General features: G+C 57.2%; 2 protein-coding genes across 2 annotated transcripts; one reads left to right on the plus strand and one right to left on the minus strand.

Annotated features, from left to right (window-relative positions):
- Positions 1-7468: 7468 nt before the first annotated feature.
- Rhbdf2 (rhomboid 5 homolog 2 (Drosophila)) lies at positions 7469-18618 on the plus strand. Its single transcript, XM_013008806.1, has 18 exons — positions 7469-7608; positions 9289-9451; positions 10132-10256; positions 10479-10674; positions 10759-10962; positions 11603-11731; positions 12100-12218; positions 12320-12514; positions 14618-14729; positions 14919-14993; positions 15166-15327; positions 15579-15688; positions 15825-15888; positions 15986-16080; positions 16261-16336; positions 16480-16580; positions 16709-16862; positions 17499-18618. The coding sequence occupies exons 2-18, from the start codon at positions 9302-9304 to the stop codon at positions 17916-17918; spliced, it is 2487 nt and encodes an 828-aa protein (XP_012864260.1). The 5' UTR covers positions 7469-7608; positions 9289-9301; the 3' UTR covers positions 17919-18618.
- An 807-nt stretch (positions 18619-19425) lies between these two features.
- Aanat (aralkylamine N-acetyltransferase) lies at positions 19426-21248 on the minus strand. The gene is made up of 3 exons (XM_013037824.1): positions 21086-21248; positions 20308-20462; positions 19426-19731 (listed from the first exon to the last, which is right to left on the minus strand). Exons 1-3 carry the CDS (start codon positions 21246-21248, stop codon positions 19426-19428), a joined length of 624 nt encoding a protein of 207 aa, XP_012893278.1.
- Between the last annotated feature and the right edge of the window lie 6585 nt (positions 21249-27833).

The following is a 27833-nucleotide window of genomic DNA, read 5'->3' on the forward strand; positions in this document are numbered from 1 at the left end:
AAAAAAAAAAAAAGTAAGTCCTGGGGTTGGAGGCATGGCTCAGTTGGTAGAGCACTAGCCCATGAGCAAAAGTGGTAATGCGTACCTAGTCCAGGACTCTGTCTGGGACCTAAAAAAAGAAAAGAATATAGGAGCGGGTTGCTGGGAGCTCACACCTGTAATCCTAACTACTCAGGAGGCTGAGATCCGAGGATTGAAATTCAAAGCCAGCCTGGGCAGGAAAGTAAATGAGACTCTTATCTCCAATGAACCACCAGAAAACTGGAAGTGGCACTCACCTTGAGCAAAAGAGCTGAGGGATGTGCCCAAGTCCCGAGTTCGAGCCTCACGACTGACAGTAACAGCAACAACAAAAAAGAATATAGGTGTCAGTAACTCCTAGCTTCTTAGGAGGCTAAAATCTGAGGATCCTGGTTTGAAGCCAACCCCATGCAGGAAAATCCTTGAGACTGTTTATCTCCAGTTAACTACCACAAAAGCCAGAAGTGGAGCTGTTTATCAAGAGTAGACCACTAGCCTTGAGCAAAACCACTTAGGGAGCCAGGTCTGGGAGGCTTACACCTGTAATCCTAGCTGCTCAGAAGACAGATGCTGGTCCAAGCCAGCCCATGCAAGAAGGTCCATAAGACTCTTACCTTCAATAAACTACCCCTCCCCCCAAAAAAGCCAGAAGTGGAGAAGTGGAGGCCTGGGTCAAGTGATAAGAGCACTGGCCTTGAGCAGAAAAGCTCAGGGTCAGCACCCGGGCCCTGGGTTGAAGTCCCAGGGCTGGCACAAAAAAGAGTGACTCGGGGAGGAGGAAGAAATGGGACTATGGGTATCCACAGCCCCCCTGACTTCCTACCTAACTGATGACTTAAACTTTCCGAGCCTCAGTTTCCCCACCTGTCCAGTAGAGCTCTGTGACCTGTCGAGCTCTCAGACATAGAGGCCATGTGATCAGCAGTGGCACACCTCAGTCAGGAACAAAAGGAGCCAGCCCTTGACGTTGGTTTTGTACCAGGCCCTGTACACTGGGGCTCTGCCACCTCTGCTGGCTCCCTCTGACATCACGACATCAGCGAACCATTCATACTGATGACACCAGCCCCCAGCCTTCCAGTGCCACCCTTGTCTGTGGCCCCCCCTCCTCATTCTTCAGTAAGAGAACACACAGTACCCCCAAAGCGAGGAGGCAGGCATGCAGCCTGGTCAGCCCAGCCCACCGGCTGTGGGTGTGTCCAAGTGCCCTGGCACCTACTGGGGCCTGGGCCAGTCCCTTCGCGGGGAATGGAGGAGCCCCAGGGCAGGATTCTGGGAAATCAGGTTTATTACTCCTTAATGAGTGTTTACAAGCTGAAAAGTGTTTGTATGGCATATTCCCTCTGCCAGGGGCTCGAGGCAAACTGAAGCCGACCTGGGCCTCTGGAGCCCCCCCCCCCCCCCCGTCTCCGCATGAGGGAGACACACCCAAGGGCAACCTGTAGCTCTGGTCTTCATGGCCTGCCAGCTCTGCCAACTCTGCCAGCTCGGGGTTTGTCTGGCTCGGTAACACAAGGCAAGGTGCTTTTCCTCCATAAGCTTGGTCCTCAGCCGAGCCTCCGCCAGGCTGAGCCTTTGTCACTGGTGAGACAGCGACCCACAGATCTGAGGCTGAGTACCGGGAAGCTGGGCAGCATCTTACGCACAGATAAACTGAAGCTCAGAGATGCTGAGTGATTTGTCCATGATTGCACAAGAGTCAGGGCCCGCCCTTGTGACCCTGCTTTCCCCAAGCTAGGCGATCTTTTCACTCTCAGTAGCCAGGCCATGAGGCCGTGGGTGGAAATTGGATGAGCATGTGGGAAATAGCATGCACAAGACAGAACCCAGCCTGTGTGCATAGGGGTGTCAGAGCCCCCAGAGGAAGTGAAGTGGATCTTCTCCCCTCCCCCACACCGTACCCCCATCTGGTCCCACCCATTGAGTACGAGCTAGACCTCTGCTGCTCCTGAGAACCGGCAGAAAGCCAGTTCCCCAGAGAGGCAGGTCTTCAAGGTGAGCACTTCACAGCTCACACCAATATGGTGTTGGTATGACATGGCTTCCTCCTGTGTCCTGGTGTGGAGTCTCCTTAGAAAGCCAGGACCTGGCCATATGTTTGCTCCCTGAAAGCTGCACTCCGCACCCCTTGTTTACCTACCTCTGAGGCTATTTGCCCGGGCATGGGAGGACACCTGCTGTCCGCCTGGCCTGTCACCACCAGGAGCTTCTGGGGCTGAAATTCCCAGGGGACTCAGGGAACCATGCCGAGCTGGTAAGGCTGAGCTGTGTTCTCACTTCCCATGGTGCCTGCCCATGTGTGACCAGCAACCGGTGCATCCTACCGAATGCAGGGTTCAGACACCCCAGTTCCTGGACCAGCAGAGGAAGAAGACTTTTCATTTGCTACCTCCACTGGCCAGTGGTTTTGGAGAGCCCAGATGGGCAGGGCAGAGGCATCGGGGGCTGCTCCTCTCTGAGGACCAGGCGCCCCCTCCCCTGGTGGGTGGCTCAGAGACACCCTGTGTCTGTGGCAGGCTGGGATGACGAGATGCTCCAACTGGGTCAGGGGAGCCCAGAGCTGGGGTCTGCCAGGGAAAAGCCCCAGAAAGTCAGCAGCCCTCCAGTTGGTTTTGTTTCCCTTTGTTTGGTCCTGGGTTTCACCTGGGCTTGGGTGCTGTCCCTGAGCATCTTAATTCAAGGCCAGTGCTCTGCCACTTGAGCCACTGCTTCCTTTCTGGCTTTTGGTAGTTAATTGAAGTTGAGTCTCGGGCTGGGTGCCAGTGGCTCAGGCCTGTAATCCTAGCTGCTCAGGAAGCCGAGATCTGAAGATTGTGGTTCAAAGCCAGCCGGGGCAGGAAAGTCCATGACACTTTCTTATTTTTCTTTTTTCTTTTGATTGGTCATGGGGCTTGAACTCTGGACCTGGGCACTGTCCTGAATGAGCTCTTTAGCTCAAGGCGAGCATTCTACCACTTGAGCCACAGCACCACTTCCAGTTTTCTGGGGGGTTCATAGGAGATAAGAATCTCACGGATTTTCCTGCCCGGGCTGGCTTTGAACAGCGATCCTTAGATCTCAGCCTCCTGAGTAGCTAGGATGACAGGCATGAGCCGCCAGCATCCCACTCCGTGAGACTCTTAAAGACTCTAGTTCTGAGTCCACTTATCACCTTCGCTTTTCTCTCCAGAGTACCTGTCAGGGCTTGTTTCTTTGTCTTGTGCTTCTCTGTCTCTCCTGGCCCTTTCCAGCGACCCTGGGCTGCCCGGCTCTCCTCTCCTGCCCAGGGCTCCATCCTTACTGCCCCTAGCCAGGGCCAGGGGGTGTGTAGGGGTGAGTCTCCTCCCCTGTGGACTCTCCTTCCTGGCCATCAAGGCTGAAGAGCTCCCTGAGGCCAGCAGAACGGGGGTCTTCCTGGGAATTGCAGCAGGTTACACCCCCCCACACACACCCCACCCCCACACTTCCTCTTTGCTGCTTTCTAAGTTCTTCCCTGGCTCCCAGCAGGGCCAGGGGAAGGGGAGAGTTTTGGTTTCTCTGACTGGGACGCAAGGACAGAGCCACTTCCTTACCCCTAGCCCTGGCTGTGTCACGAGCCCGTGATCTAGCAGGCCACGGACAGGGACAGTGGGCCTCCTACTGGAGGCTTGGCCACTGCACCAGAACTGCACGTGACTTCTCACCTACCATCCAGGTGACTAGTGGTCCCCCCCTCCCTTTCCTCTGTGTGTGGGGGGGAGGTAGCTGTTGACTCCTTGTCCAAGGGCCCTTCCTTCCCTTCTGTCCTCATTATCACCCACACTTGGGCTTGGCCCTTGTGTCAGGCCCTTGCCTGCTCAGGACCGCGCTGCCCCCTGTCTCAGCTGCTGGAGGCAGGGGTGTGGGAACGCATCCACCATTAGCATCCAGATTCCTGCCTGTGTGGGGGCGCATTGGTGGTGGGCAGCGGGGGGTGGGGGCAGGTCCTCAGGCTCACGGGTACAGGTGTGCTGGCACCTGCGGCGGGCCGGGAGGGGACAGGAAGCTGGCCCTGTGTCAGGGTTTGGGTTCCTGCCACCTGCGTAGTGGAGGAGGATGCCTGCCATCCAGCACCCTGCCCGGCCTGGCCTCTAGCAGTGCTGGGGGGAGGGGCACGTCCCGCGGTGGCTTGGTTGGGAGTGCCTGGCCCCGCCCTGTGTGGGGAAACCGGATTCTCTGGGCAGTGGCTGGGTTTCTGAGTCTGCATTTCTGTGCGTCTGCGCCCCTGGCTGCCTGGGTGGGTGGTGCTGTCTGCAGAGAGGGTGCTGAGCCCAGGTGGTAAGGATGGGGTACCTTGAGATTGCAGCACTGCATGTGACTTTCCTTCTGCGTCTGCCTCACCCACACCCACTCCCCTGAAGAAAAAGTAAACTCTCAGCCCACCCTGATCTTGTCCCGGGTAGAGCCCCTCCCTGTGATCCAGGCCAGCGTCCAGCTCGGACAGGTGGCCTTGGCTCTGGCCTGGGCCTGGCCACCCTCCTCCCCACCCCCGTGGGTCAGCTGAGAAGGCTGGCAGGCCTGAGGGTCTCAGAGCACATGGCGGATGTAACTGTGGGCAGGAGGAAGCCAGCTCCCAGGATGTCACAATTTCCTCCGCAGTGAACAAGCATTGCGGGGTAGACGCTGGCGGTGGGCAGGGCCGCCAGGCCTCTGCTCCAGTCATTTGGAACCCTGAGCGAGGCTGACAGCCCGCCCCCGCCCCAGGCACCTGCCAACCCACCGAGCCCAGACTCTAACCCCACGGCACAGGCCAGGCTTGTGGCTCTCATTCTAATGGTCTTCAGAGGTACCATAGGGAGTGTCTGGGCTCTCCGGAGGTCAGGGCCTTCCCCCTCCCCACAGCCCTGATGAACAGAAAGGGAGGCCGGTTGGGTGGCTTAGTCTGTAAACCTAGCTACTGGAAAGACAGATCAAGAGGATCATGGTTCAAAGCCAGCTTGAGCAAAAAGTTGGTGAGACCACCCCACCCCATCTCAGCCAGTAAGAAAGTGGCCACGGTGGTACATACACCTGCCCTGTCACCCCAGCTATGCAGGAAGCGTAAACAGAACTGAGGGCTGGCCAGAGGGAGAAAAATGAAAGCAAAAAGAGCTGAGGGGGGCGTGACTCAAGTGGTAGAGCTCTGCTTAGCAAACATAAGATTCTGAGTTTAAACTTCAGTTCTACAAAACACATGAAAAACCCAGCCCAGAGAGGGAAACTGAGGCATGGGGGAACAGCTTTCATGATGCTCTCTGCAGGTGGTGGAAGTGGCCTTGTTCCTCACCAGTCCGCGCCCCCCGTCCCCGGGGTTGCCCTGGGGCTGATCAGAGCCTACCTCTGGGTCTTCCCCTCTGGAGACTGGTGTTGATGCCAGCAGCACCGAGAGGGTCCTTAGTGGAGACCCCAGCTGGGGTGTCCTAGCCTCAGGATGAAGAAAGCTAGCTGGCCAATGAACTGGCGCGGGGGGGAGGGTCCCCTGGGACCTCATCCTGGGCTTCCAGCATCCAGCTCTTCCAGCCAGGGAGCCCCACAGAGGACAGCTCCCTGGGGGGAATGGCTTCTGCCCGGTGTCCCTGTGGCCCCGAGCACCCCACACCTTCCCATGAGTCCTGTCCATCCAGTAACAGCTAATAGGCCAGCTGCCTGCAAGGCTGTGTGTCACCCGGTCGCCCAGATCCATAGGAATCTGTGAGCGCGTGGTAAGAAAGTGGTTGATTCTGGCAGTGGCCAGGCAGGCTTCCAGGAGGAGGTGACATTCCGTAAGGAGCAATGGTGGTTGGCTAGGCAGAAGGAGGGAAGCATGGTCTAGGGGTCAGAGGGAGGAGGCGGGACCTTGGGAAGTTACCAAACAGCCTGTAGCACTGATCCTGAAGAAATAGGGTCCACTCTGAATTCCAGAAGGATCCTCCTGGCCTTGTACCCATAGCTGAGCTGGAGTCAGGTCTCCCCTGTACCCCAGCCTCCTTCTCTCCCCCTTGGTGCCAGTTTCCCAGGGCGATGGCCGCCCGATGCCCTCTCGCTGTCCCAGAGAGCCTGGGTCCCAGAGCCGAGGAGCTCCATGTGACAGCCCCAGGGGGGGCTGTTACCTTGGAACTGGCCCCACCTGGAAAGAACTCAGCCTCTGATCTGGGTTTGGAGTCAGGAGTCCCAGAACCTGGGATAAAGCAGCCAAGACCAAGGCTGTTGGTTGTCCTGCCTTAAAGAAGTGTAAAGCCACATGCCCGTGGCGCACACCTGTAATCCTAGCTACTCAGGGGCTGAGATGTGAGGATCGCAGTTCAAAGCCAGCCCAGGCAGTCCATGAGACTCTTATCTCCAAGGAACCACTAGAAAACCGGAAGTGGTGCTGTGGCTCAAGTGGTAGAGCGCTCGCCTCGAGCTGAAGAGCTGAGGGACAGTGCCCAGGCCCAGAGTTCAAGCCCCACCACCAACCAAAAAAACAAGTGTAAGTGTCCAGGGGCAGCTGTGCCTCAGTTGCTCACCTAGGAGTCCTTTCCCTGTCGTGCACTCCCGACTTGGGATTGGGGGACTTCCAAAATGAACAGCTCTTCTTTGGTTGGTCCTGAGGCTTGAACTCAGGGCCCGGGCACTGTCCCTGAGCTGCTTTTGCTCAAGGCTAACACTCTGCCACTTGAGCCACAGCCCCACGGCTGGCTTTTTTCTGAGTAGTTTATTAGAGATAAGAGTCTCACCTTTCCTACTTGTGCTGTCTTTGAACCTTGATCCTCAGGTCTCCGCCTCCCAAGCGGCTAGGAGCTCCCTGCTTTGATCCAGAATGTAAAGCATGAAGGGGCCTGGGCCGCATTTCTTGCCCTTTGTGTTTGATGCTGCTCCAGCTCCCTCCGAGGGCTCTTCCAGTCCCAGGTGTACCCCGGCTTTAGGGAAGGAGGCTTCTCGCACCCCTTCCTGGCTGTGTGAGCTTGGGTAGCCCCTCCCCCCACAAAATGGAAGTGGTGGTAACTAGAAGGGTCCAGCAGGGCCTCCACCCTGACATTCACTCGGCCCAGCACTATGGCCCTTCCCAGCAGCCCCTGCGGCCATTCCTGGGGGAGGGGGTGGCGTTGTGCTCTGCAGAGGACTTTCTGTAAACTCAGGGGTGCTGCTGCTGAGTCCTCTTCAAAATGGCTGACCTTAGCTTATGTGGATTTCCACTCAGTCAGGGGTGAAGACAACGGCCCGGTGGGTGGACACCGCCTGGCATCAGGCTGAGTGGAAAGCAAGCCACAACCACACTTCCTGCACTTCTCATATGGAGATACAAAAAGGCAGGGACCATCTTGACTCTGCTGTTTGCCTTCCCAGAACGGGAGGGGTCGGGGGAGGCGAAGGCTGAGGCCCCTGGCCACCAAGGTGCCCGGCCCGGCCCTGTAGGAGTCTGGGTCTCCTTTAGTCTCCCCTTCTCAGAGAAAGGTGGATTTGGTACCGTATTTTGCACAACTCTCTAGACTGTCTTCTCTCTCACAGGCTGACAGTGCTTAGAAGCCATCTGTCCAGCAAATGTCCACTGTCCACAGCACAGAGCCTTGACCTTGGCAGCGTGAAGAGACAAATATGCACTAGACACTGCCCAGCAAGCCGAGGAAGCCGCCGCTGAGCCCTGAGTTCGAGGTAGCAAAACCTGGCACTTTGCTTGTTTGTTTGATTATTTACAGTTGTTTGTTTTCCAGTCCTGGGGCTTGAACTTTGGGCCTGGGTGCTGTCCCTGCCCTCTTCAGCTCAAGGCAAGGGCTCTACCACTTGAGCCATAGTGCCACTTACGCACAGTTTACTTGGTGGTTATTTGGAGATAAGAGTCTCAGGACTTTTCTGTCCTGGCTGGCTTTGAACTGTATCCTCAGCTCTCAGCCTCCTGAGTAGCTAGGATGACAGGCGTGAGCCACCTGCATCCGGCTTGTTTTTTTGACAAATAAGTATTGTCGGCACCTGTGAAGCCCGTACTCTTCTGGAAGCATCAAGATAGATAAAACAAGAATAGTGACTCAAGGAGGTCAGTTCGGAGAGCCACAAAGACGGCTGCTGTGGCCGTGGCCAGGGGCCACAAGGGAGACAGGGCTGCTCAGGTGGTGAGGAGGGCCGTGGGAGGGTGGGAAGGGGCTGCCCTCCCTGCCACATGGCCATTAGGGGTGAGGCTTGGGGTGAGGCTCAGCGTATCTGAGCACTTGAGGCTCCTATGAGGGGCCGGGGCTGGAGCCAGGGCCTTGTTCATGCTGCACCCCTGCGGCTGTGGTTGTGGGGTTTTAATAGGTTTGTTGAGACCTAGTTCACGCCAGCCACTTCAAATTTGCTATTCAGTGATTTAGTCCATGCACAGAGAGCTCTTTTTTTTTTTTTTTTTTTTTTGTCGGTTGTGGGTCTTGAACTCTGGGTGCTGTCCCTCAGCTCTTCAGCTCAAGATGAGTGTTCTACCACTTGAGCCACAACGCCATTTCAAGTTTTCTGGTGGTTCATTAGAGATAAGAGTCTCACGGACTTTCCTGCCCAGGCCGGCTTTGAACCGTGATCCTTAGAACTCAGCCTCCTGCGTAGCTAGGATGACAGGCATGAGCCCCCAGCACCCCACGCACAGAGCTCTTTGTACAAACATCACCAGTCAGTCTTAGAACGTTCTCATCATGCCAAAAAGAATCCTTCTACCCCCCACACCTTGCCCTATTATAAAACAGCCCCTAAGCCAGGGTTCCCCCTCCCCCACCACACACACAGCTCAGCATCCACTTCAGACACCAGGCCTGCTTGCTTTCCCTGGCCCTGTGAAAGGGGAAGAAAAACTAAGCCTGCCCCTGGGAACTTAGGAAGCGGAGGAAGCAGCTGTGAGGAAGAGGATAGGCAGGGGCTATCTTTTCTCTCTCTCCCACTTGGGCCACAGCGTCACTTCTAGCTTTTTCTGAGTAGTTTATTGGAGATAAAGAGTCTCCCGGACTGTCCTGCCCAGGCTGACTCTGAACGGTGATCCTCAGATCTCAGCCTCTAGCATAGTAGTAGCTAGGATGACAGATGGGAAGCCACCAGCGCCTGGCCAAGGTTTGGTTCTGGTCTGAAGCAGAGACAGAAAGTCTGGGAGCTCCTGACCCCCCGTGGGTCTGGAGTGCAGATGTAGGTCAGAAATAGACATCAAGCTACTCCACCCAGCCCAGGTTTCAGTCCCTTCAGCTGGCTTGGCACCCACGTGGGGCAGGTTGGTTCTGGCCTTGGTTGGCTGCCTGCCTTGCTGCCAGGGTTCCCACACTCCTCGAGCCCCGCCCCCCTCTCTACTCATTCCCGCCGCCTTCCTTGTCTCCTCCATTCCAGCCTCCTGCCCACCATGGCCTCGGCGGACAAGAATGGCGGGAACCTGTCCTCTGTGTCCAGCAGCCGTCTGCAGAGCCGGAAGCCACCCAACCTGTCCATCACAATCCCTCCCCCTCCCCCCGAGACCCAGGCCCCCAGCGAGCGGGACAGCATGCTGCCTGAGGTGAGGGCTTCCCCAGGGCCCCTCCATTCCACCCTCTTCCCTGCCTTCCTGGGTCCAGGATATGGCGAGGAGCAAGGGCCTGAATTTAGAGCTCCATTGCTGAGGGCCTGGGGGACAGCGGGGTGGGGGGGGGCAGGGTGCTGTCCTAAAGAAGGGCAGGCCTGGGCCCCAGCTCTCGGAGGGGCTGAGCAGGACAGAGGGTCCCGCAGCCCCCCTGCGCCCCTGCTGCAGCCTGGCTGCCGTGGGGGAGGGAATGAATTCATGTTTACAACCATCTGGACGCCCGCCCCATAAAGAGCTCATTGAGAGCAGGCCTCAAGTAGCGTGGGCGTCCCACGTAGCCCGGGACAAAAAGGGGAGCTGTACTGGTGCCCCCTGCTGCCTCCTCCCCCCCGCCAAGAGTTCCATAGAACATAGGAAAAGCAGGCAACAAGGTCATGCATAATAGAAAGTTCTGGATGCTGAGGGCATGCTAAGGTTTGCTGGAAGCAGCTAGAAGGGTTTTTTCCAGGCTACAGGGCGGGCTTGGTGTACCGCTCTTGCCACCCACCCATCCACCACGAGCGAATGGATGGACAGAGCCGGGAAGAGGGGCTCCGTCCTGGGGCTTTCCAACCTGGGGTCACTCGGGGCCAGGGCTGCGTATTACCTCCCGGCCTGTCCTCCCTGCCTCCCCACAGAGGCCCAAGAACCCAGCCTACTTGAAGAGCGTCAGCCTCCAGGAGCCGCACGGACGGTGGCAGGACGGCAGCGAGAAGCGCCCCGGCTTCCGCCGCCAGGCCTCTCTGTCCCAGAGTATCCGCAAGTGAGTGCCCCGTCCCCCGCCCGGCCAGCTGGACGCGCTCGGGGCCTGGACCCTGGGTCCCCATTCCGCAGGTGGACAGGCGTTAGTGAGCCACAGCTTCCTGCACAAGTACCCACTCTCTGCTCATGGCGGGCCCACCCAGGCGCCGCCCCCCCACCGCCCTGCCACGCACACATGCACACCCTTGGGAGCACGTGCCCACCCACCTGCTCTGCCCTGCAGGGGCACAGCCCAGTGGTTTGGCGTCAGCGGCGAATGGGAAGGCAAGCGGCAGCACTGGCAGCGTCGCAGCCTGCACCACTGCAGCGTGCGCTACGGCCGGCTCAAGGCCTCGTGCCAGAAGGACCTGGAGCTCCCCAGCCAGGAGGTGCCCTCCTTCCAGGGCATCGAGTCTCCCAAGTCCTGCAGGATGCCCAAGGTGGGCTTCCCTCGGGGATAAGAAGTGGCCGGGCGGCTCCCCTGGGGCCCTAGGCCCGCTCTGCTCACCCTCTGACCCTTCCAGATTGTGGATCCGCTAGCCCGGGGCCGGGCCTTCCGCCACCCAGACGAGGTGGACCGCCCACACGCGCCTCACCCGCCGCTCACCCCGGGGGTCCTGTCCCTCACCTCCTTCACCAGCGTCCGCTCGGGCTGCTCCCACCTGCCCCGCCGCAAGAGGATGTCCGTGGCCCACATGAGCTTTCAGGCCGCCGCCGCCCTCCTCAGGGTGAGACCACTCCCCTCCCAGAGCTCACCCACGTGCCTGTGAGCCGGGGCAGCGGTGTGCTGGGACCCTGGGCAGGGAGTGGACACCAAAGCCCAGAGCCTAGGCTGCGCAGGCTGGTGGTGTCCACCCAGAGGGAACCGGCATTTAGCTGATGCCAAGAGAATAATAAGGAAATGCTCTGTAGGCAGGAGTGCAAGGAACAGCATGCTCCATGGGGGGGCGGGGGGAGGAACAGCCTATGCGAAGGCCCAGAAGAGCAGCAGGGCATCTTGAAGAGGCAGCTGTTCGAGGCTTTGTTAAGGAGTGTATGGGAGGAAGGGTGTGGAAAATAGGGGCAGACAGGTGGGCAAGGGGCAGAAAGGAGGGGAAGCTGCCAAGCCTTGCATGGAATGTGGGTTACTTGGCATGTTGGGAGTGCCATCTACTCAAGTCAGGGAGGTGACCCCGTACGTGGAGGGAGTCCGAGACCAAGTGCAACCGCTTGCGTCTTGCCCTCCGCTCCCCAGAAGTGCGTGCGTGCCTCTCAGATACCCAAGCAGGGTCCCTCCTGCCCACCAGGAGCTGCCTTCCCCAGGGCGGGGCTGCAGTGTTGGGTGCTGGGTCCTGGCCCTGATGCCTGTGTCTCTTCCCCCACACCCAGGGGCGCTCGGTGCTGGATGCCGCCGGACAGCGGAGCCGGGTGGTCAAACGCAGCTTCGCCTACCCCAGCTTCCTGGAGGAGGACGCTGTCGACGGGGCGGACACCTTCGACTCCTCCTTTTTTAGTAAGGCAAGCATGGGGTGTGGGCCCTGGGGACAGGGCAGCGAGGCCTGGGGCCCCTGAAATATCCAGAGACCCCTGGCCATTGGTGGGATGGGGTGTCTTTGTGCTTGTTCTGGGACTTGAACTCAGGGCCTGAGCGCTGTCCCTGAGATCCTTTTGCTCAAAGCTAGTGCTCTACTACTTTTGAGCCACACAGCTCCACTTCTGGCTTTTTCTGGGTGGATTATTGGAGATAAGAGCCTTGCAGACTTACCTGCCCAGGCTGGCTTCACATGGATCCTCAGATCGCAGCCTCCTGAGTAGCTAGAATGGCAGGCCCGAGCCACCAGCAGCCAGCCTGGCCTCACACTGTGTTTTTGGGTCCCCCACCCTAGGAAGAAATGAGCTCCATGCCGGATGATGTGTTTGAGTCCCCTCCACTCTCTGCCAGCTACTTCCGCGGGATCCCACGCTCGGCCTCCCCAGTGTCCCCCGTGGGAATGCAGATCGCGCTGTGAGCGTGGGCTTTGGGCCGGCCTTGCCCCTGCTGTGCTGTGTACCCGCCTGGGGGGCGGGGGGGTCATAGGGCTAAGATCTACCACCCTCCCTGGGCAGGAAGGACGGGGCCCGAGCTGCAGCCCCCACGGCCCGGCGGGGCACACGCATCGCCTCCAAAGTGAGGCACTTCGCCTTTGACCGGAAGAAGCGGCACTACGGCCTGGGCGTGGTGGGCAACTGGCTGAACCGCAGCTATCGCCGCAGCATCAGCAGCACCGTGCAGCGGCAGCTGGAGAGCTTCGACAGCCACCGGTGAGCCCCGGGCAGCTGGGACCGGCCAAGGTGCCCCTGGGCCCCCAGCCCCTGCTCTCCCCCACTCGCATTTGTGAGTGTCTCCTGTGAGTCCAAGTTTGGAGGCACCCTGTGCCCGGGGATGGTGGGGGTACCCGTGGGGAAGGACCCACAGGGGCCGGCGGCCTCTTCTCCATCCAGATGGTTCCAATGGCAGACAGCCAGCATTCACTGAGCACCACCACACACAGGCCCTGGCACAGAGCCCCAAGAGAAGGGAGCCGGGGGCGGGGGGCGCTGAGACGCTGTGGCCCTTATTACTCAGGAGGCTCCAATTTGAGGATTCCAGCTTGAAGCCAGCTGGGGAAGAAAATCTACGAGACTCTTAACTTCCAATTGACCACCAAAAAAAAAAAGGGAGAAAGAAAGAAAGAGCAAAAGAGAGAGAAAAAGTGGCGCTGTGGCTCAAGTAGTAGAATGCTAGCCTTGAGCAAAGAACCTCAGGGATACCACCCAGGCCTTGAGTTCAAGCCTCAGAATAAGCACACTTTTTTTGTGGGTGTGGGGTTTGAACTCTGGGCCTGGGTGCTGTTCCTGCTCTCTTCAGCTCAAGGTGAGCGCTCTACCACTTGAGCCACAGCACCACTTCCGGTTTTCTAGTGGTTTATTGGAGATAAGAGTTTCATGGACTTTTCCTGCCTGGGCTGGCTTTGAACCATGTGATCCTCAGATCTCAGTCTCCTGAGTAGCTAGGATTACAGGCGTGAGCCACCAGCACCCAGCTTAAAATAAATAAATAAATAATATGTATTTATTTATATATGGATATATATTTATATTTATTTATATTTATATGTATTTATATAATTCATTTATTTATTTTTGAACTGTGACTGAGGAGACACTGGAGGAGTTCCAGAATGAGCACTGGCAGGTGCAGCGCTCATGCCGGAGGAAGACAGGGTGGGGGGAACAGCTGGTGAGGAAGGGTGCTGAACAGGATGAGGTGGGTGGTGGGTGAAGAGGGAGGGGGAGAGGCTCCCAGGCAATGGAAATGTCACAGGCAAAGGCCCTGGGCCTGCAGGAATGTATCTTGTTCCAAAAACAGCAAGAAGGGCCACAAGGCAGGTGGGGTGGAACTAGCCAGGCTTTGCGGCCAGCAGCAGGGTGATTCTGGATTTTACCCCAAAGGGGCAGTGGAGTTCTTAAGCCAGGAGAGAGACACTAGGGGAAGCATGTTGGCAAGCTGATATTGGGGGGATTATGGTTCAAGGCCAACCAGAGGAAAGTTCAAGAAACCTCCCTCCCCCACCTCAATAAGAAAGCTGAATATGGTGGTACACATCTGGTACCCAGAAGGATAAGTAGGGTCATAAGTCTAGGCGTGACCTGGGCAAACAGTGAGACCCTAGAAAAGTAACAAAGCAAGAGAGGCCGGAGGCATGGCTCAAGTGGTAGAACACGTTCCTGGTAAGCATGAAGCCCAAGTTCAAACCTCAGTACCTACAAAAATAAAAAATAGGGGCTGGGAAGGTGGCTCAGTGGTAGAGCGCTTGCCTTGCACGCATGAGGCCCTGGGTTAGATCCCTCAGCACCACATAAGCAGGAAAAAAAAAGCCGGAAGTGGTGCTGTGGCTCAAGTGGTAGAGCACTAGCCTTGAGCTGAAGAGCTCAGGGACAGCGCCCAGGCCCAGAGTTCAGGCCCCATGACTGGACCCTCCAAAAAATAAATAAAAGAAGTGAGCTGGGTGCTGGTTTCACGCCTGTAATCCTAGCTACTCAGGAGGCTGGGTTCTGAGGATCACAGTTCAAAGCTAGCCTGGGCAGGAAAGTCTGTGAGACTCTTAACTCCAATAAACCACTCCGAAAACTGGAAGTGGCACTGTGGCACAAGTGGTAGAGCACTCACCTTGAGCTGAAGAGCTGAAGGACAGCGCCCAGGCCCAGAGTTCAAGTCCCAAGACCACAAAAAATAAAAAAATAAATAAGTGGGTCTGGGGCTGGGCATAGTCACACATACCTGCAGTCCCAGGGTGAGTTGGGATGAGTAGAAGCAGAACACATGTTGCTAAGTGAAGTCTTAATGGCAGCCTCTAGACCCAAGGCCTCTGCTTCTGCCCACAGGCCCTACTTCACCTACTGGCTGACCTTCGTCCACGTTATCATCACCCTGCTGGTCATCTGCACCTACGGCATCGCGCCTGTGGGCTTTGCCCAGCACGTCACCACCCAGCTGGTGAGTTGGGCTCCCCGCGGTCCCAGGCTCCCCCAAATCCGCCCCCTCCACACACACCAGCCTACACAGGAGATGCCCAGGACCACAGCTTGGCTCTTTCCCGGAGGCTCTGTCCTGGGCACCCTGCCCCATCCCCATCTGCTCATGCGTGGGGCTCAGCAGTCCCTCCCTCCACTCCCTCCGCCGCAGGTGCTGAGAAGCAAAGGCTTTTACGAGAGCGTCAAGTACATCCAGCAGGAGAACTTCTGGGTCGGGCCCAGCTCGGTGAGGGCCAGTCCAGGGGATGTCGTGGGAGGGGGGAGGGGGGAGCCCGGGGGCCCTGTTCCCCGCCCCTCCCCCCTCCAGCTCTCCCCACAGTGTCTCTTCATCAGGACCCTTCCCCCTCGCCCCCCCCCAAATCTGGGGCTCTGGCTCACCAGCCCATCCTCACCCACAGCTCGACCTGATCCACCTGGGAGCCAAGTTCTCACCCTGCATCCGGAAGGACCAGCAAATCGAGCAGCTGGTGCAGCGCGAGCGGGAGCTGGAGCGAGACTCGGGCTGCTGCGTCCAGAATGACCACTCGGGCTGCATCCAGACCCAGAGGAAGGACTGCTCGGTGGGGCAGCCCCCCTCCACCCCCTCCCTGCCAGCCCTGCCTGGGGGGAGGGGCCCTCTGAGGGCAGTGGCCTGTCCCCTCCTCCCCGCCCCTGCCCCTCCCGCAGGCACCAGGCCAGCACAGCACTGTTGCCAAATGGCCACTGCCTTCCAACCGCCCAGGGCAGGCCCAAGGCCCTCTCCTAGAGAGTCCTCGGACCTGCGCCAGCGGGGTGCCCTTGCCTGGCATGACCGGACTCCTCTGCCCTCCAGGAAACGCTCGCCACTTTTGTCAAGTGGCAGGATGATACGGGCCCCCCCATGGACAAGTCCAATCTGGGCCAGAAGCGGACGTCCGGGGCTGTGTGCCACCAGGACCCCAGGTACGGCCTAGAGCCACCCGAGGGCCTGGAGTGGCCCCCAGCCTGGCCGCGGAGCTGCCTGCCGGGGTTCCATTAGCTGGCGTGGCCATCTGGGGGGCCCCTGCCCCACGTGCCCAATCCAACCTCTGCCCCCCAGGACCTGTGAGGAGCCAGCCTCCAGTGGCGCCCACATCTGGCCCGATGACATCACCAAGTGGCCGGTGAGTGAGCATGCTCTGTGCGAGGGTCCCCAGGCAGAGGGTGGTTATGGGGGGGGGCCTCATCACTCGAGCTGTCCCCACTTCTGCCCCCTCTCAGATCTGCACAGAGGAGGCCGGGAGCAACCTCACGGGCATTCTGCACATAGACTGCGAGATCAAAGGCCGCCCCTGCTGCATAGGCACCAAGGGCAGGTGAGCCGGCAGCCCTGCCCGCCACTTCCGAGGAAGGGCCAGACCCTCCCCTGCTCTGGGGCTGCCCACGCTGCCAGCAGGGGAGGGGAGCTTGTTCCCAGGCTTCAGCCAAGTTCTGGGCTCCCACCTGGGTGAGTGAGGGCTCCCCAGGACCCTGAGCCCCCCCCTCTCTGTCCCCAGCTGCGAGATCACCACTAGGGAGTACTGTGACTTCATGCATGGCTATTTCCACGAAGACGCGACTCTCTGTTCCCAGGTGTGGGCTGGGAATAAGGGCTGAGGAGGCCGGGCACCTCCTCTGTCAGGGCCGGGGCTGCCCCTTCCTTCCCATATCGGGGTGCTTCTGACCTGGCCTGCTTCCTCGGCAGCACTGACGGCCATCCCCCACCCACCCCTCAGGTGCACTGCTTGGATAAGGTGTGTGGGCTGCTTCCCTTCCTCAACCCAGAGGTCCCCGATCAGTTCTACAGGCTCTGGCTGTCTCTGTTCCTGCATGCTGGGTAAGAGGCTCCTCTCTGCCCCTCCCTGGACCCCAGGGCACAGCCAGTCCAATCTGCCACCCACACTGCTCCTGCCTGGCGAGAGGCCCAGGGCAGCTCCGCGCGGCTCACGCCCCTCTCGCCCCCAGCGTGGTGCACTGCCTCGTGTCTGTGGTCTTCCAAATGACCATCCTGAGAGACCTGGAGAAGCTGGCCGGCTGGCACCGGATCGCCATCATCTTCATCCTCAGCGGCATCACCGGCAACCTCGCCAGTGCCATCTTCCTCCCATACCGGGCAGAGGTGGGGACTTGGGGGACAAGTTGTGGAGGGGGGTGAGGGTGTCCTCCTCTTGAGCCTAAAGCTTTGAAGCCTCTCGGGAGGGCTGCTGCTTCCTACCCCAGCAGCCCAGGTCCACCAGGGTCCCTCCCGGGCCTGCACAGTGGCAGATGGACCGCTAAGCTGGGGGCTTATTGCCCAGTCCCTTAATCCCCAACCAGAGGGGACCGTGATCCTCTTGAATCGTGTGATTCCACACCACGCCCTCCTCAAGTGTCACTTCCAGAGATTTCCCAGAGCACTGGCCTTTCCCTGTTCCTGAGTCTGCCCGCTTGCCTATCAAGTGCCCGTAGATCGAGCCTTATAAAAGTGCCAGGCATGGGTATCCTGGGCCTGCAGACGTGGCAGCCTCTGATCTGTCAGCCTCTTGTCACTTGTGGTCTGTCCCCTCCCCACTGGGTGCCACCCACTGGGGAGTGGGCTTGTTTGTGGTGCTGTATCTATCTGGGTCTTACACAATTGTGGGGCTTGATCCCTGGGCCTGGGCTTTGAACTGCGAGCCTCAGATCCCAGCCTCCTGATTACAGGCATGAGCCGCCGGCTCTGAGGCTGTTTCTTGACTGGTACTCGGAGCTAACGCATCTCCCTTCACCGCTCCAGGTGGGCCCGGCCGGCTCGCAGTTCGGCCTCCTTGCCTGCCTCTTTGTGGAGCTCTTTCAGAGCTGGCAGCTGCTGGAGCGGCCCTGGAAAGCCTTCTTCAACCTTTCGGCCATCCTGCTCTTCCTCTTTGTGTGCGGCCTCCTGCCCTGGATCGACAACATCGCCCACATCTTTGGCTTCCTCAGTGGCATGCTGTTGGCCTTCGCCTTCCTGCCCTACATCACCTTTGGGACCAGCGACAAGTACCGCAAGCGAGCCCTCATCCTGGTGTCGCTGCTGGTCTTCGCCGGCCTCTTCGCCTCCCTGGTCCTCTGGCTCTACATCTACCCCATCAACTGGCCCTGGATCGAATACCTCACCTGCTTTCCCTTTATCAGCCGCTTCTGCGAGAAGTACGAGCTGGACCAGGTGCTACACTGACGCCCCCTGACCTGGCCAGGCCAGGGACGATGCCCGCTGTGCCGTCTGCCCCGCGCACCAGAGGCTCACGGGCAAGACCTCAGGCCCTTTCTGCCAGGCAAGGCCGACCGGGTGAGACGATCAGGAAGGACAGGATCAGGACCCCCAGGACATTGCTTTCCTGAAGCTCCAGTCCCAAGCCTGCCTACCTCCTCGCAGTAAGGAATGCCTAGGGCAGAGTAAGAAAGCCTTCCCCGGGCCCCGGCTGCTCGCGCCTTCACTGTGTGATCGCGCTGTGCACACAGCTGCTCCTCCACTGGACCCCCGCAGCGGGGTCCCCCGGGCTCACAGAACTTCCACACTGTCTTATATCTCCTGGACTGGCCACTGTGGAGAGGCTTTGGCCACAGGCTGGTGGCAACGAACAGGCAAGAGGACACGACTGGACAAGGATGCTGGGAGCCTTTGTGTTAGCGGCCGCCCCTCAGCCCTGGCTCCGGCCCCGCCTTCGGCTCCCGGGTGGCGACCCCGTCACTTCTCTCACCCCGAGCAGTTCCAGGACCTGCTCGCTGGGGGCTGGCTGGGGGGGTCTCAGGCAGGGCTGGTGTTCTCTCACTCACTTTAAAAAACCGGCTTACATCACGGTCCTAATTTTGAAAAGGCAACGCTAACTTTGTACGGATGATGTGAGAAGTGTATTAAAAGAGATTCTTCACGGAAATCCGTAGTCTGAGATCTGGAGCTTTGGGCACGAGGGCCGTGGTAAGGAGTTCAAAGATGGTGGAAAGCTTTTTGGAGAAACCTTGAGGACCTCCATGGGGGTCTCTGAGAGGGCTAGGTGGCATCTTTTTTTCCTTTTTCTATTTTTGTTGATCATGGGGCTTGAACTCTGCACCTTGGGTGCTGTCCCTGAACTCTTTAGCTCAAGGCGAGCGCTCTACCACTTGAGCCACAGCGCCACTTCGAGTTTTCTGGTGGTTCGTTGGAGATAAGAGTCTCCTGGACTTTCCTGCCTGGGCTGGCTTTGAACTGCAATCCTCAGATCTTAGCCTCCTGAGTAGCTAGGATGACAGGCGTGAGCCACTGGCACCCGACTTAGGTTGCATCTTTAGGCCCATGGGGTCCTCCACCCCAAATGCTGTACCAGTGCTCCAGGGAGGTGAGGGAGGGCCTCTCCCAGGGGGTCCCCCCCAGCACGTCCATTCCTGTGTCTGTGTCTTCACAAACTACAACACGCTAGCAAGCCACCACAGAGGGACTGAGGATATAATTGCTGTATTGCTGTGGGCTGGAGAGCCAGGGTGGGGGCTGCTGGGGTGGCCAGGAGGGAAGGGAGGCCGGGGGGCCCGCGTGGGAGGGGAAGTCACCCTTCTGCCCTGGAGTTGCCACCATGGCACAGCCCCTGGACTGTCCCCCATCCTGCTCCTGCTTCTCCCTGATGTCAGGGCCCAAGGGTGGGGAGGGGAGGGGTGGGGGAAACTCATCAGGAGGAGGGGGATGGGCTTCCACAGCCAGGCACGCAGCCCGGTCAGCAGCCGCTGTTCCTGCGCTTGGAGGCATGGCCCCGCAGCGAGCACTGGAGCTCCGTGAAGGTGAGGGGGCCCACGGCCACGGCGCACCGGCCCACGCGCTCAAAGCCGAACTTCTGGTAGAAGGGTACCAGCTTGTCCTCGCACATGAGCACCGCCCGGTGCACGGCCGGCTGGCTGCCCAGGTGCTGCAGGTACCTCCACAGCAGGACGGAGCCCTTGCCCTGCTGCCGGCAGGCGCGCTGCACCGCCAGCACGTGCAGGTGGGCCGTGCGGCCCCCGGGGCGGTGCAGCGTCAGGGACTCCTGCGGGCCACAGAGGAGAGGTGTCCGGATCACCTGCTCTGACACCTGCCTCTCCCCAGCACACCGCCCTGCCCAGGCTGGGCGTGCAGGCCCTGAGTGCCAGCAGTCAGGTCTCTCTTCCACCCAAGGAAGGCCATAAGCTGGGAGCTATACCCCCAGCTTGTTTTTTTTGGGGGGGGGATTGTTTGTTTTTGGTTGTGGGGCTTGAACTCTGGGCCTGGGCGCTGTCCCGCAGCTCATCAGCTCAAGGCGAGCGCTCTACCACTTGAGCCACAGCGCCACTTCCAGTTTTCTGATAGTTAATTGGAGATAAAAGTCTTGTGGACTTTCCTGCTGGGGCTGGCTTTAAACCAGGATCCTCAGATCTCAGCCTCCTGAGTAGCTAGGATGACAGGCGTGAGCCACCGGCGCCCAGCACCCCCAGCTTTTTGGAGAAAGCCTCAGAAGGCTTTCCAGACCGCAAGGGGCTGGGCTAGGCTCTCTTGCTCTGGGGGGGACCCGTGGCCTAGGTCTTATCTCGTGCCGCACCCTCTGTCTGGCCAGGCGCTGGGAGTCACAGCCCCGCCCCGCCCTCACCTGCGTGAGTCTCTCCTGGTCCCAAAGGGAGCCAATGATGAAGGCTACGAGGCGGCCCTCCTGGAACCAGCCCAGGGACAGGTCTGGACACAGGGTGAGGAAGTGCCGGACCTCATCCAGGCGCAGGGGACAGGCGCCCGAGACAGAGATGAAGGCTGTGAAGGGGTGAGCACAGGGGGCAGGGCGACTGTCGCTGGCCACTGGCTGGACGCTGTCCCTGAGCTGCTTTTGCTCAAGGCTGGCACTCTACCATCTGAGCCACAGTACACTTCCAGCTTTTTTCTGTGATTAATTTCAGATAAGAGTCTCACAGAAGCCGGGCGCCGGTGGCTCACGCCTGTAATCCTAGCTACTCAGGAGGCTGAGATCTGAGGATCGCAGTTCAAAGCCAGCCCGGGCAGGAGAGACCGTGAGACTCCTATCTCCAATAAACCACCAGAAAACCGGAAGTGGCGCTGTAGCTCAAGTGGTAGAGCGCTAGCCTTGAGCTGAAGAGCTGAGGGACAGCGCCCAGGCCCAGAGTTCAAGCCCCACGACTGACAAAAAAAAGAAGTCTCACGGACTTTCCTGCTCAGGCTGGCCTTGAACTGGGATCCTCAGATCCCAGCCTCCCAAGTAGCTAGGATGACAGGCGTGAGCCACCAGCACCCAGCTATCCCACCTTTTGGAACACATACATGGTCTGATCTTCTGGGACCAAGCCCTCAAGGATAAAAGACCTGGGAAGACAGGACAGCTTGGGACACGCTTCCCTATCCCATCCCACAGGGCTGCTCACCTTCCCGCTCAATCTCAAACACGCTGACGGCATCATCGGGGGTCAGGCAGCGAAACTCGCTGGCAGGGAGTGTGTGGCGCCGCTGGCAGCCCGGGGACTCTGCAGCCCCAGGTGGCAGGCACAAGGCCTCAGGTTTCAGGGGGCAGATGCTCAATGCATTCATTCCGGTTGTTGGTACCTCCCTGGGCACCCCAGCTTCGGAAGGACCTCAGGACCGATCTGTCAGGAGAGTGAGAGGAGGGGGTCTGGCCTCATCTCCAGGGAGACAGCACATCTGGTCTCTTCTGGGCTGATCACCTGCCCCCCAAAGTAACGGGCCCCTTGTCTAAGACCTGGTCTCCACAGCAGCGTCCAGGAACCACAGACGTGGATGCCGTCTCCCCAAGAGACAACAGCCAGAGAAGAGATTCTAGTTCCATTGCTGTCTGGGGGCATCTGAGCCTCAGGAGACAGCAGTGTGGGGTGAGCAAGGCTGGAGATCCCCCATACCACTGCCCGAGGGGACAAGGCGTGGCAAGCACCTAAGCCTCCACGCATCCAGGGGTGCCCAGGCCCTCGCTCCCCGCACCACCGCTCACGCCACTTGTCTGACCTGCCCACAGGGATCTTCCACTTCTGTGTTGCGTCAGACGGTGGGGCTGGCAGCGGCTTCCGCAGACTCTGCAGGAGTCTCCAGATTTACTCAGAGGGCCTCAGCCTGAATCAGGCCAGATGGGGGATGGGACCGGTTTGGGGGGGGGGGGGGGGGGGGGGGGGGGGGGGGGGAGACAGCAAGGCACAGGCAGGGAGAGCCCACGGGACACCCCGTGCTCCACTCCTGGCTCATCAGATGTGTCATGTGGGCACCTAGTCTGTCCTGTGACACTCACCAGTTCTTAGAGGCCATCCCTCCCTCTGCCTTCAAAGGCACTTACCATGGGGAGGAATCCCAGCATCCCATCCACAGGGCCAGTGGTCCACAGGCTGATGAGCCAGGGGAATGTGAGACCGTTGGAGCAGTCAGCGTTACCTGGTGGCGTCTGATGTTGTACTCAGGAGTTTCTAATCCTCCAAACCTGCTTCCCCATGTTCTGCCAGGCAGAATGATGCCAGCGGGGCTTGGCAGCTTTGGGCCTTGGCCCTGTCCTGCTGAGAGCAAGCGTCAGCACTGGCAAGGTGGATAGAGGAGGATTACCAGCAGCCGCCTGAGACCCTGGGGTTTGAGGAGGAGGGCTGGCTAAGCCTCAGGGGGTCTGGCTCTAATCCTTGCTCTGTCCCTAACTGGTTGGGCATCACCAATCCCTCTGTCTCTCAGAGGCCAGCTTGCCCACGCCACTGAAGTCTTTCCTGTCTAAGCTGCCCTGGAGCCATGCTACCATTTATAGCCACAGGCCAAGCCCTGGGTAAGCAAACTCCTGCAGCCCACACCCGGGCCCTTGTGCCTGAGAAGAACCTCTTCTAACAGAGCTGGAAACGGAGGCAAACGCTGAAAGGGCAGGATAGTCCATCTCCAAAAGAACCAGCAAAGCGCTGGACGCATGGCTCAAGTAGTAGAGTGCCAGTAGATCAAGCAAGCTGAGTGAGCTTGAGGCCATGAGTTCAAACCCTGGTACTAGAAACAGAAAAAGAGAAAAGAAAAAAGCAGAGAGGTTCCTAGCTGCACTTTTTTTTCTCCAAATTCTTTATTGTGATTAAGTAATTGCATAATTTCCCAAATTTCACAGTATTGTAGATAGTAATGCTTAGTTGAAGTCACACATTCTAACTTTCATGGGGCAAATGTCTATCATGGTCCATAACATTTATGAGTTTATGAGCTTTGACAATACAGTTATTTCTTCCCCATTGGGTGATATGTACATTTCTTTTGTTTTGTATAGCTTCAGCTGTTCCCTCCTTCCCATCACTGCCATTGAGATGCTTAGATCATTTTGATCAATGTTCAGTGCAGCTGATGGGTCCCGCTGTTGTATGTTTTTCCCTGATTCCCTCTAGTTCTGTGTCCTCCTCCTGGTTCCCCTCCAGTGTGCACATATACACCATACATGTGATCAGTAGCATGGAGTTATTTAGTAGTGATTCGACCAGATCAGTGGAAGTTCTTTGTTTCTTAAGCCTTGCTACTAATTTTGTCGTATCACCTAATGTTTTGGATTTAACATCCACTTATCAGGGAGACCATGTGCCGTTTGTCTCTTTGCTCCTGGCTTACCTCGCTCAACAGGATTTCTTCTAGCTCCGTCCATTTCCCTGTAAATGCCATTATTTTGTCCTTTCTAATGGCTGCATAATATTCAATTGTGTATAGATACCCTAATTTTTGGATCCATTCATCTGTGGAGGGACATCTGGGTTGTTTCCATATCCTAGTGATTGTGAACAGCCTAGATACACTTTTTAAAAAATATTCCAGGGCCCCAGGCGCTGGTGGCTCACGCCTGTAATCCTAGCTACTCAGGAGGCTGAGATCTGAGGATCGCGGTTCAAAGCCAGCCCAGGCAGGAGAGACCGTGAGACTCCTATCTCCAATAAACCACCAGAAAACCAGAAGTGGCACTATAGCTTAAGTGGTAGAGCGCTCACCTTGAGCTGAAGAGCTGAGGGACAGCGCCCAGAACGACCGACAAAAAAAAAAAAAATTCCAGGGCTGGGAAGGTGGCTCAATGGTAGAGCGCTTGCCTTGCATGCATGAGGCCCTGAGTTCGATTCCTCAGCACCACATAAGCAAAAAGAAAAAAGCCGGAGGTGGCGCTGTGGCTCAAGTGGTAGAGTGCTAGCCTTGAGCTGAAGAGCTGAGGGACAGCACCCAGGCCCAGAGTTCAGTCCTCACGACCGGACCAAAAAAAATAAAAATTCCAAACTGGGGGGTGGGAAGGTGGCTCAGTGGTAGAGTGCTTGCCTTGGGTTCGATTCCTCAGCACCACATAAGCAGAAAAAGCTGGAAGTGGCGCTTGGCTCAAGTGGTAGAGCACTAGCCTTGAGCTGAAGAGCTGAGGGACAGTGCCCAGGCCCAGAGTTCAGGCACCATGACTGGAAAAAACAAAACAAAAGAAAAAAACAATTCCAAACTGGAAACAAATAGCATCAACAACAATAAAAAGACTGTGAGTATGCACAAAATAGCATATTAGCTGGGTGCCATTGACTCACGCCTGTCATCCTAGCTACTCAGAAGGCTGACATCTGAGGATCACAGTTCAAAGCCAGCTTGGGCAGGAAAGTCCATGAGACTCTTATCTCCAATTAACCACCACAAAATGGGAAGTGGCACTATGGCTCAAAGTGGTAGAGTGCTCACCTTGAGCAAAAAATGCTCAGGGACAGCGCCCAGGCTCTGAGTTCAAGCCCTACCACTGACAAAAAAAAACATGTTATTCTGTAATAAGAGTGACAAGGGGCTGGCTGAGAAGGTGGCTCAGTGGTAGATGCTTGCTTTGCATGCATGAGGCCCTGGATTTGATTCTTCAGCACCACATAAGCAGAAAAGGCCGAAAGTGGCACTGTGGCTCAAGTGGTAGAGTGCTAGCCATGAGCTGAAGAGCTGAGGGACAGCTTCCAGACCCAGAGTTCAAGCCACAACTGACAAAGCAAACAAAAAATAGTGACAAATGAAGCACAAAAAAGCTCAAAGACAGTTCCCAGGCCCTGCCGTAGCAATGGCCTAAAAGCAAGACTGTATGGATTCCATGCTGGGTTTTTGTTGTGGTTGTTCCAGTACTGGGGCTTGAACCTAGGGCCTCTCAATCTCACCTGGTTTTTTATTTCTCTCCGGTCATGGAGCTTGAACTCTGGGTCTTGTGTGCTGTCCCTCAGCTCTTGAGCCACAGCGCCACTTCCAGCTTTCTCTGTTTATGTGGTGCTAAGGAATTGAACCCAGGGCTTCATGCATGCGGGGCAAGCATTTTACCATTGTCTTTGAACTGTGATCCTCAGATCTCAGCTTCTGAGTAGCTAGGATTACAGGCGTGAGCCACAAACACCTGGCTATCTTTAGCTTTTTTGCTCAAGGCGGGCTCTCTATCACTTGAGCCACAGCTCCACTTCTGGCTCTTTTCTAGCTAACTGGAAATAAGAATCTCATAGAGTTTTCTGCCTGGGCTGAGTTGCTAGGATTGCAGATATAAGCCACCAGCAACCAGCATAAAATCTATTTTATAAAGTTGGTGCCATTTCCAGGGAGGAAAGGCTAAATAACTGTGGTATAAGCACATGACAGGCTATAATGCAGCCATGAAGAAGAATGCAGTGCTGATAGAATCTGCGACCTGAAAAGCTTGCTTTGTGAAAGAAAGGGTCCTGTGTCACCACAGACACGCTGTGGGTGGAGCTTTGGCCATGTCTGCTGCTGGCTGGAGGGGGACCATTAACAAGGAAACAGTTAAGGTCCTGAGATGGTAATAAGACACATCCCAGAGTCCAGGGGACATGCAGTCAGTCTCAGCAAGCGCCAGTGCCAATGGGGAAAAGATCTCAAATACTTTCCAACCAGGTGGCCCTTTAGCCGCATTAAGGCAGAGTGTCCATGCTCTTATCTGAGTTGGCCTCAGATAGAGAGCCTCCAGTCTCTCTGCCTTCCCAGCAGGTGGAGTGACAAGTGTATACCACCAGGCCCAGCTTCCTGGTGCCTTTTTAAAAGTCCTTCTGGGGCTTGCCTAGCAAGTACAACATCCTGGGTTCAATCCCCGGTATTGACAACAACAAAAATACAATTAAAAAGAAAAAGTTCTTCTGGAAGGCTGGGTACCAGCGGCTCACACCTGTAATCCTAGCTACACAGGAAGCTGAGATGTGAGGATCATGATTTAAAGCCAGCCCCAGAAGGAAAGTCCATGAAAGTCTTTGAAGTGGCACTTTGGCTCAAGTAGCAGAGCACTAGCCTTGAGTACAAAGTCAGGAACAGTGCCCAGGCCCTGAGTTCAAGCCCCACAATTGGCAAAAACAAAAAGGAGTCCTGGAAGGGCTGGGGGTGTGGCTCGGGGGATGAGCCCTAACCTGGCATGCCGAAGTCCTGGGCTCCCCAGCACTGAAAAAAACAAATACTCTCCTGGAAGAGAAGGATTTCCAAATGCAAAGAAGTTGCCTAAATGGAAACAAGGTAGAGGTGGGCAGAGGCCCCATGATAGCCCATGGACATAGCCAGGGCCTGGAGATTCTCTCTCTCTCTCTCTCTCTCTGGTTACCAATCCTGCATCAGTTTACAAAGGGCCTGGTGCCCCATTGGAGTACATCCTCTGGGCAGGAGACAGTGCCTCAGACACCCTGGTTTTCTGTGTCCAGCATTGACAACCGTTGAAGGGCAATGAAGACAGCCCTACATCCGGGAACTTGTGCAAGTAGTTGTATTTTCTAGTGATTGTGTGTGTGTGTGTGTGGTGTTTTGGGGTATGCTGGGACTGGGGCTTGAATTCAGGGCCTGGGCACTGTCCCTGAGCTCCTTGTGCTCAAGGCTCACACTGTATCACTTGAGCCGCAGCTGCATTTCCTCTTGGTGGTTTTGACGGTGGCTTCATTCAGCCTTTCCTCTATGTCTGAAGTCTGCACCCACAGACCCGGCGCTGCACTCATTTTTCCGTAAGGTCTTTCTGTCTTCCTGTAGTTCCTGGGGGACCACAGGCAGCAGCGGAAGCCTGCGGTGTAGTGGGAAGCGCTCTTGGGAGCGCCCCCTGCCGGGAAGAAAGGAACACAGCTGGACGAAGGGAAAAGCTGAGGTTGATGATGATATACTGGGGTTGATGGACGCCTCCCTTGGCAGAGCTCTGGAGCTCAAGGCTGAGGAGGCCTTCTTGTTCTGCACCAGCCTTGGATGACGCACGTGTCTTTAGTTGAGGGTGATTCATGGAGGGTCTTCAGCATTGGGCCAGCCAGGTGCTGTGGATCAAGTTATCCAAGTGTCCCCAAAGCCACGCTAGCGGTGTGTTCACACCAACGCATGGAGCCCTTGCTGAAATGATAAACCGTGCAATGCTGGGAAGCACTCCCATCCCAATGCACCGGCCTTCCTGGCATCCTCCAAGCCCTAGCCCCGGCTTCTCCTTTAGGGAAGGTGGAATGAACACCCATAGAGTCACTGTCCTCAAGCGAGGGGAGTCATGCGCATGAAGGTTCAAGAAGAACCTGATATCTCAACCGTTCCCCCTTTCCTCCCCGGTCCTGGGGCTTGGCCTCTGGGCCTGGGCGCTGTCCCTGAGCTTCTTTTGCTCAAGGCCTAGTGCTCTACCACTTGAGCCACAGCACCACTTCCAGCTTTTTTGAGTAGTTTTATTGGCAATAGTCTTACAGACTTTCTTGCCCAGGCTGGCTTTGAACCACGATCCACAAATCTCAGCCTCCTGAGTAGCTAGGATTACAGGTGTGAGCCATCAGCACCTGGCACCTCAACAGTTTTAAGTACAGAAGTCCAGATATCTCCAGATGTCTTCTTTAGCCTGTATTGAGGATTGAACTCAAGACCTGGGCACCATCCCTTAGGTTTTTTGCTCAAGGCTGGAACTCTACCTCTTAAGCCACAGCTCCACTTTCAGCTTTTTTGGTAGTTAATTAGAGATAGGAGTCTCATGGACTTTTTTCTGCCTGGGATGGCTTTGACCCATGAGCCTCAGATCTCAGCCTCCTGAGTAGCTAGGATTATAGGTGTGAGCCACCAGTGCCAAGTTTTTTTGTTTTTTTGTTTTTGCCGGTCATGGGGCCTGAACTCTGGGCCTGGGTGCTGTCCCTCAGCTCTTCAGCTCAAGGCTAGCGCTCTACCACTTGAGCCACAGCACCACTTCCG

Source organism: Dipodomys ordii, unplaced genomic scaffold (assembly GCF_000151885.1).
Source record: "Dipodomys ordii isolate 6190 unplaced genomic scaffold, Dord_2.0 Scaffold7, whole genome shotgun sequence".
Lineage (NCBI taxonomy): Eukaryota > Metazoa > Chordata > Mammalia > Rodentia > Heteromyidae > Dipodomys > Dipodomys ordii.

Bases quoted from the DNA above. Each gene is read 5' to 3' on its own strand.
- Aanat (XM_013037824.1), bottom strand. From the start codon at position 21,248: ATGAATGCATTGAGCATCTGCCCCCTGAAACCTGAGGCCTTGTGCCTG. The intron at 20,463-21,085 runs GTGAGCAGCCCT...ACCCCTTCACAG, and splicing joins GTTTGAGATTGAGCGGGAAG to CCTTCATCTCTGTCTCGGGC. The intron at 19,732-20,307 runs GTGAGGGCGGGG...TGTGGCCCGCAG, and splicing joins ACCAGGAGAGACTCACGCAG to GAGTCCCTGACGCTGCACCG.
- Rhbdf2 (XM_013008806.1), top strand. From the start codon at position 9,302: ATGGCCTCGGCGGACAAGAATGGCGGGAACCTGTCCTCTGTGTCCAGC. The intron at 16,337-16,479 runs GTGTGGGCTGGG...CCCACCCCTCAG, and splicing joins ACGCGACTCTCTGTTCCCAG to GTGCACTGCTTGGATAAGGT. The intron at 16,863-17,498 runs GTGGGGACTTGG...TCACCGCTCCAG, and splicing joins TCCTCCCATACCGGGCAGAG to GTGGGCCCGGCCGGCTCGCA.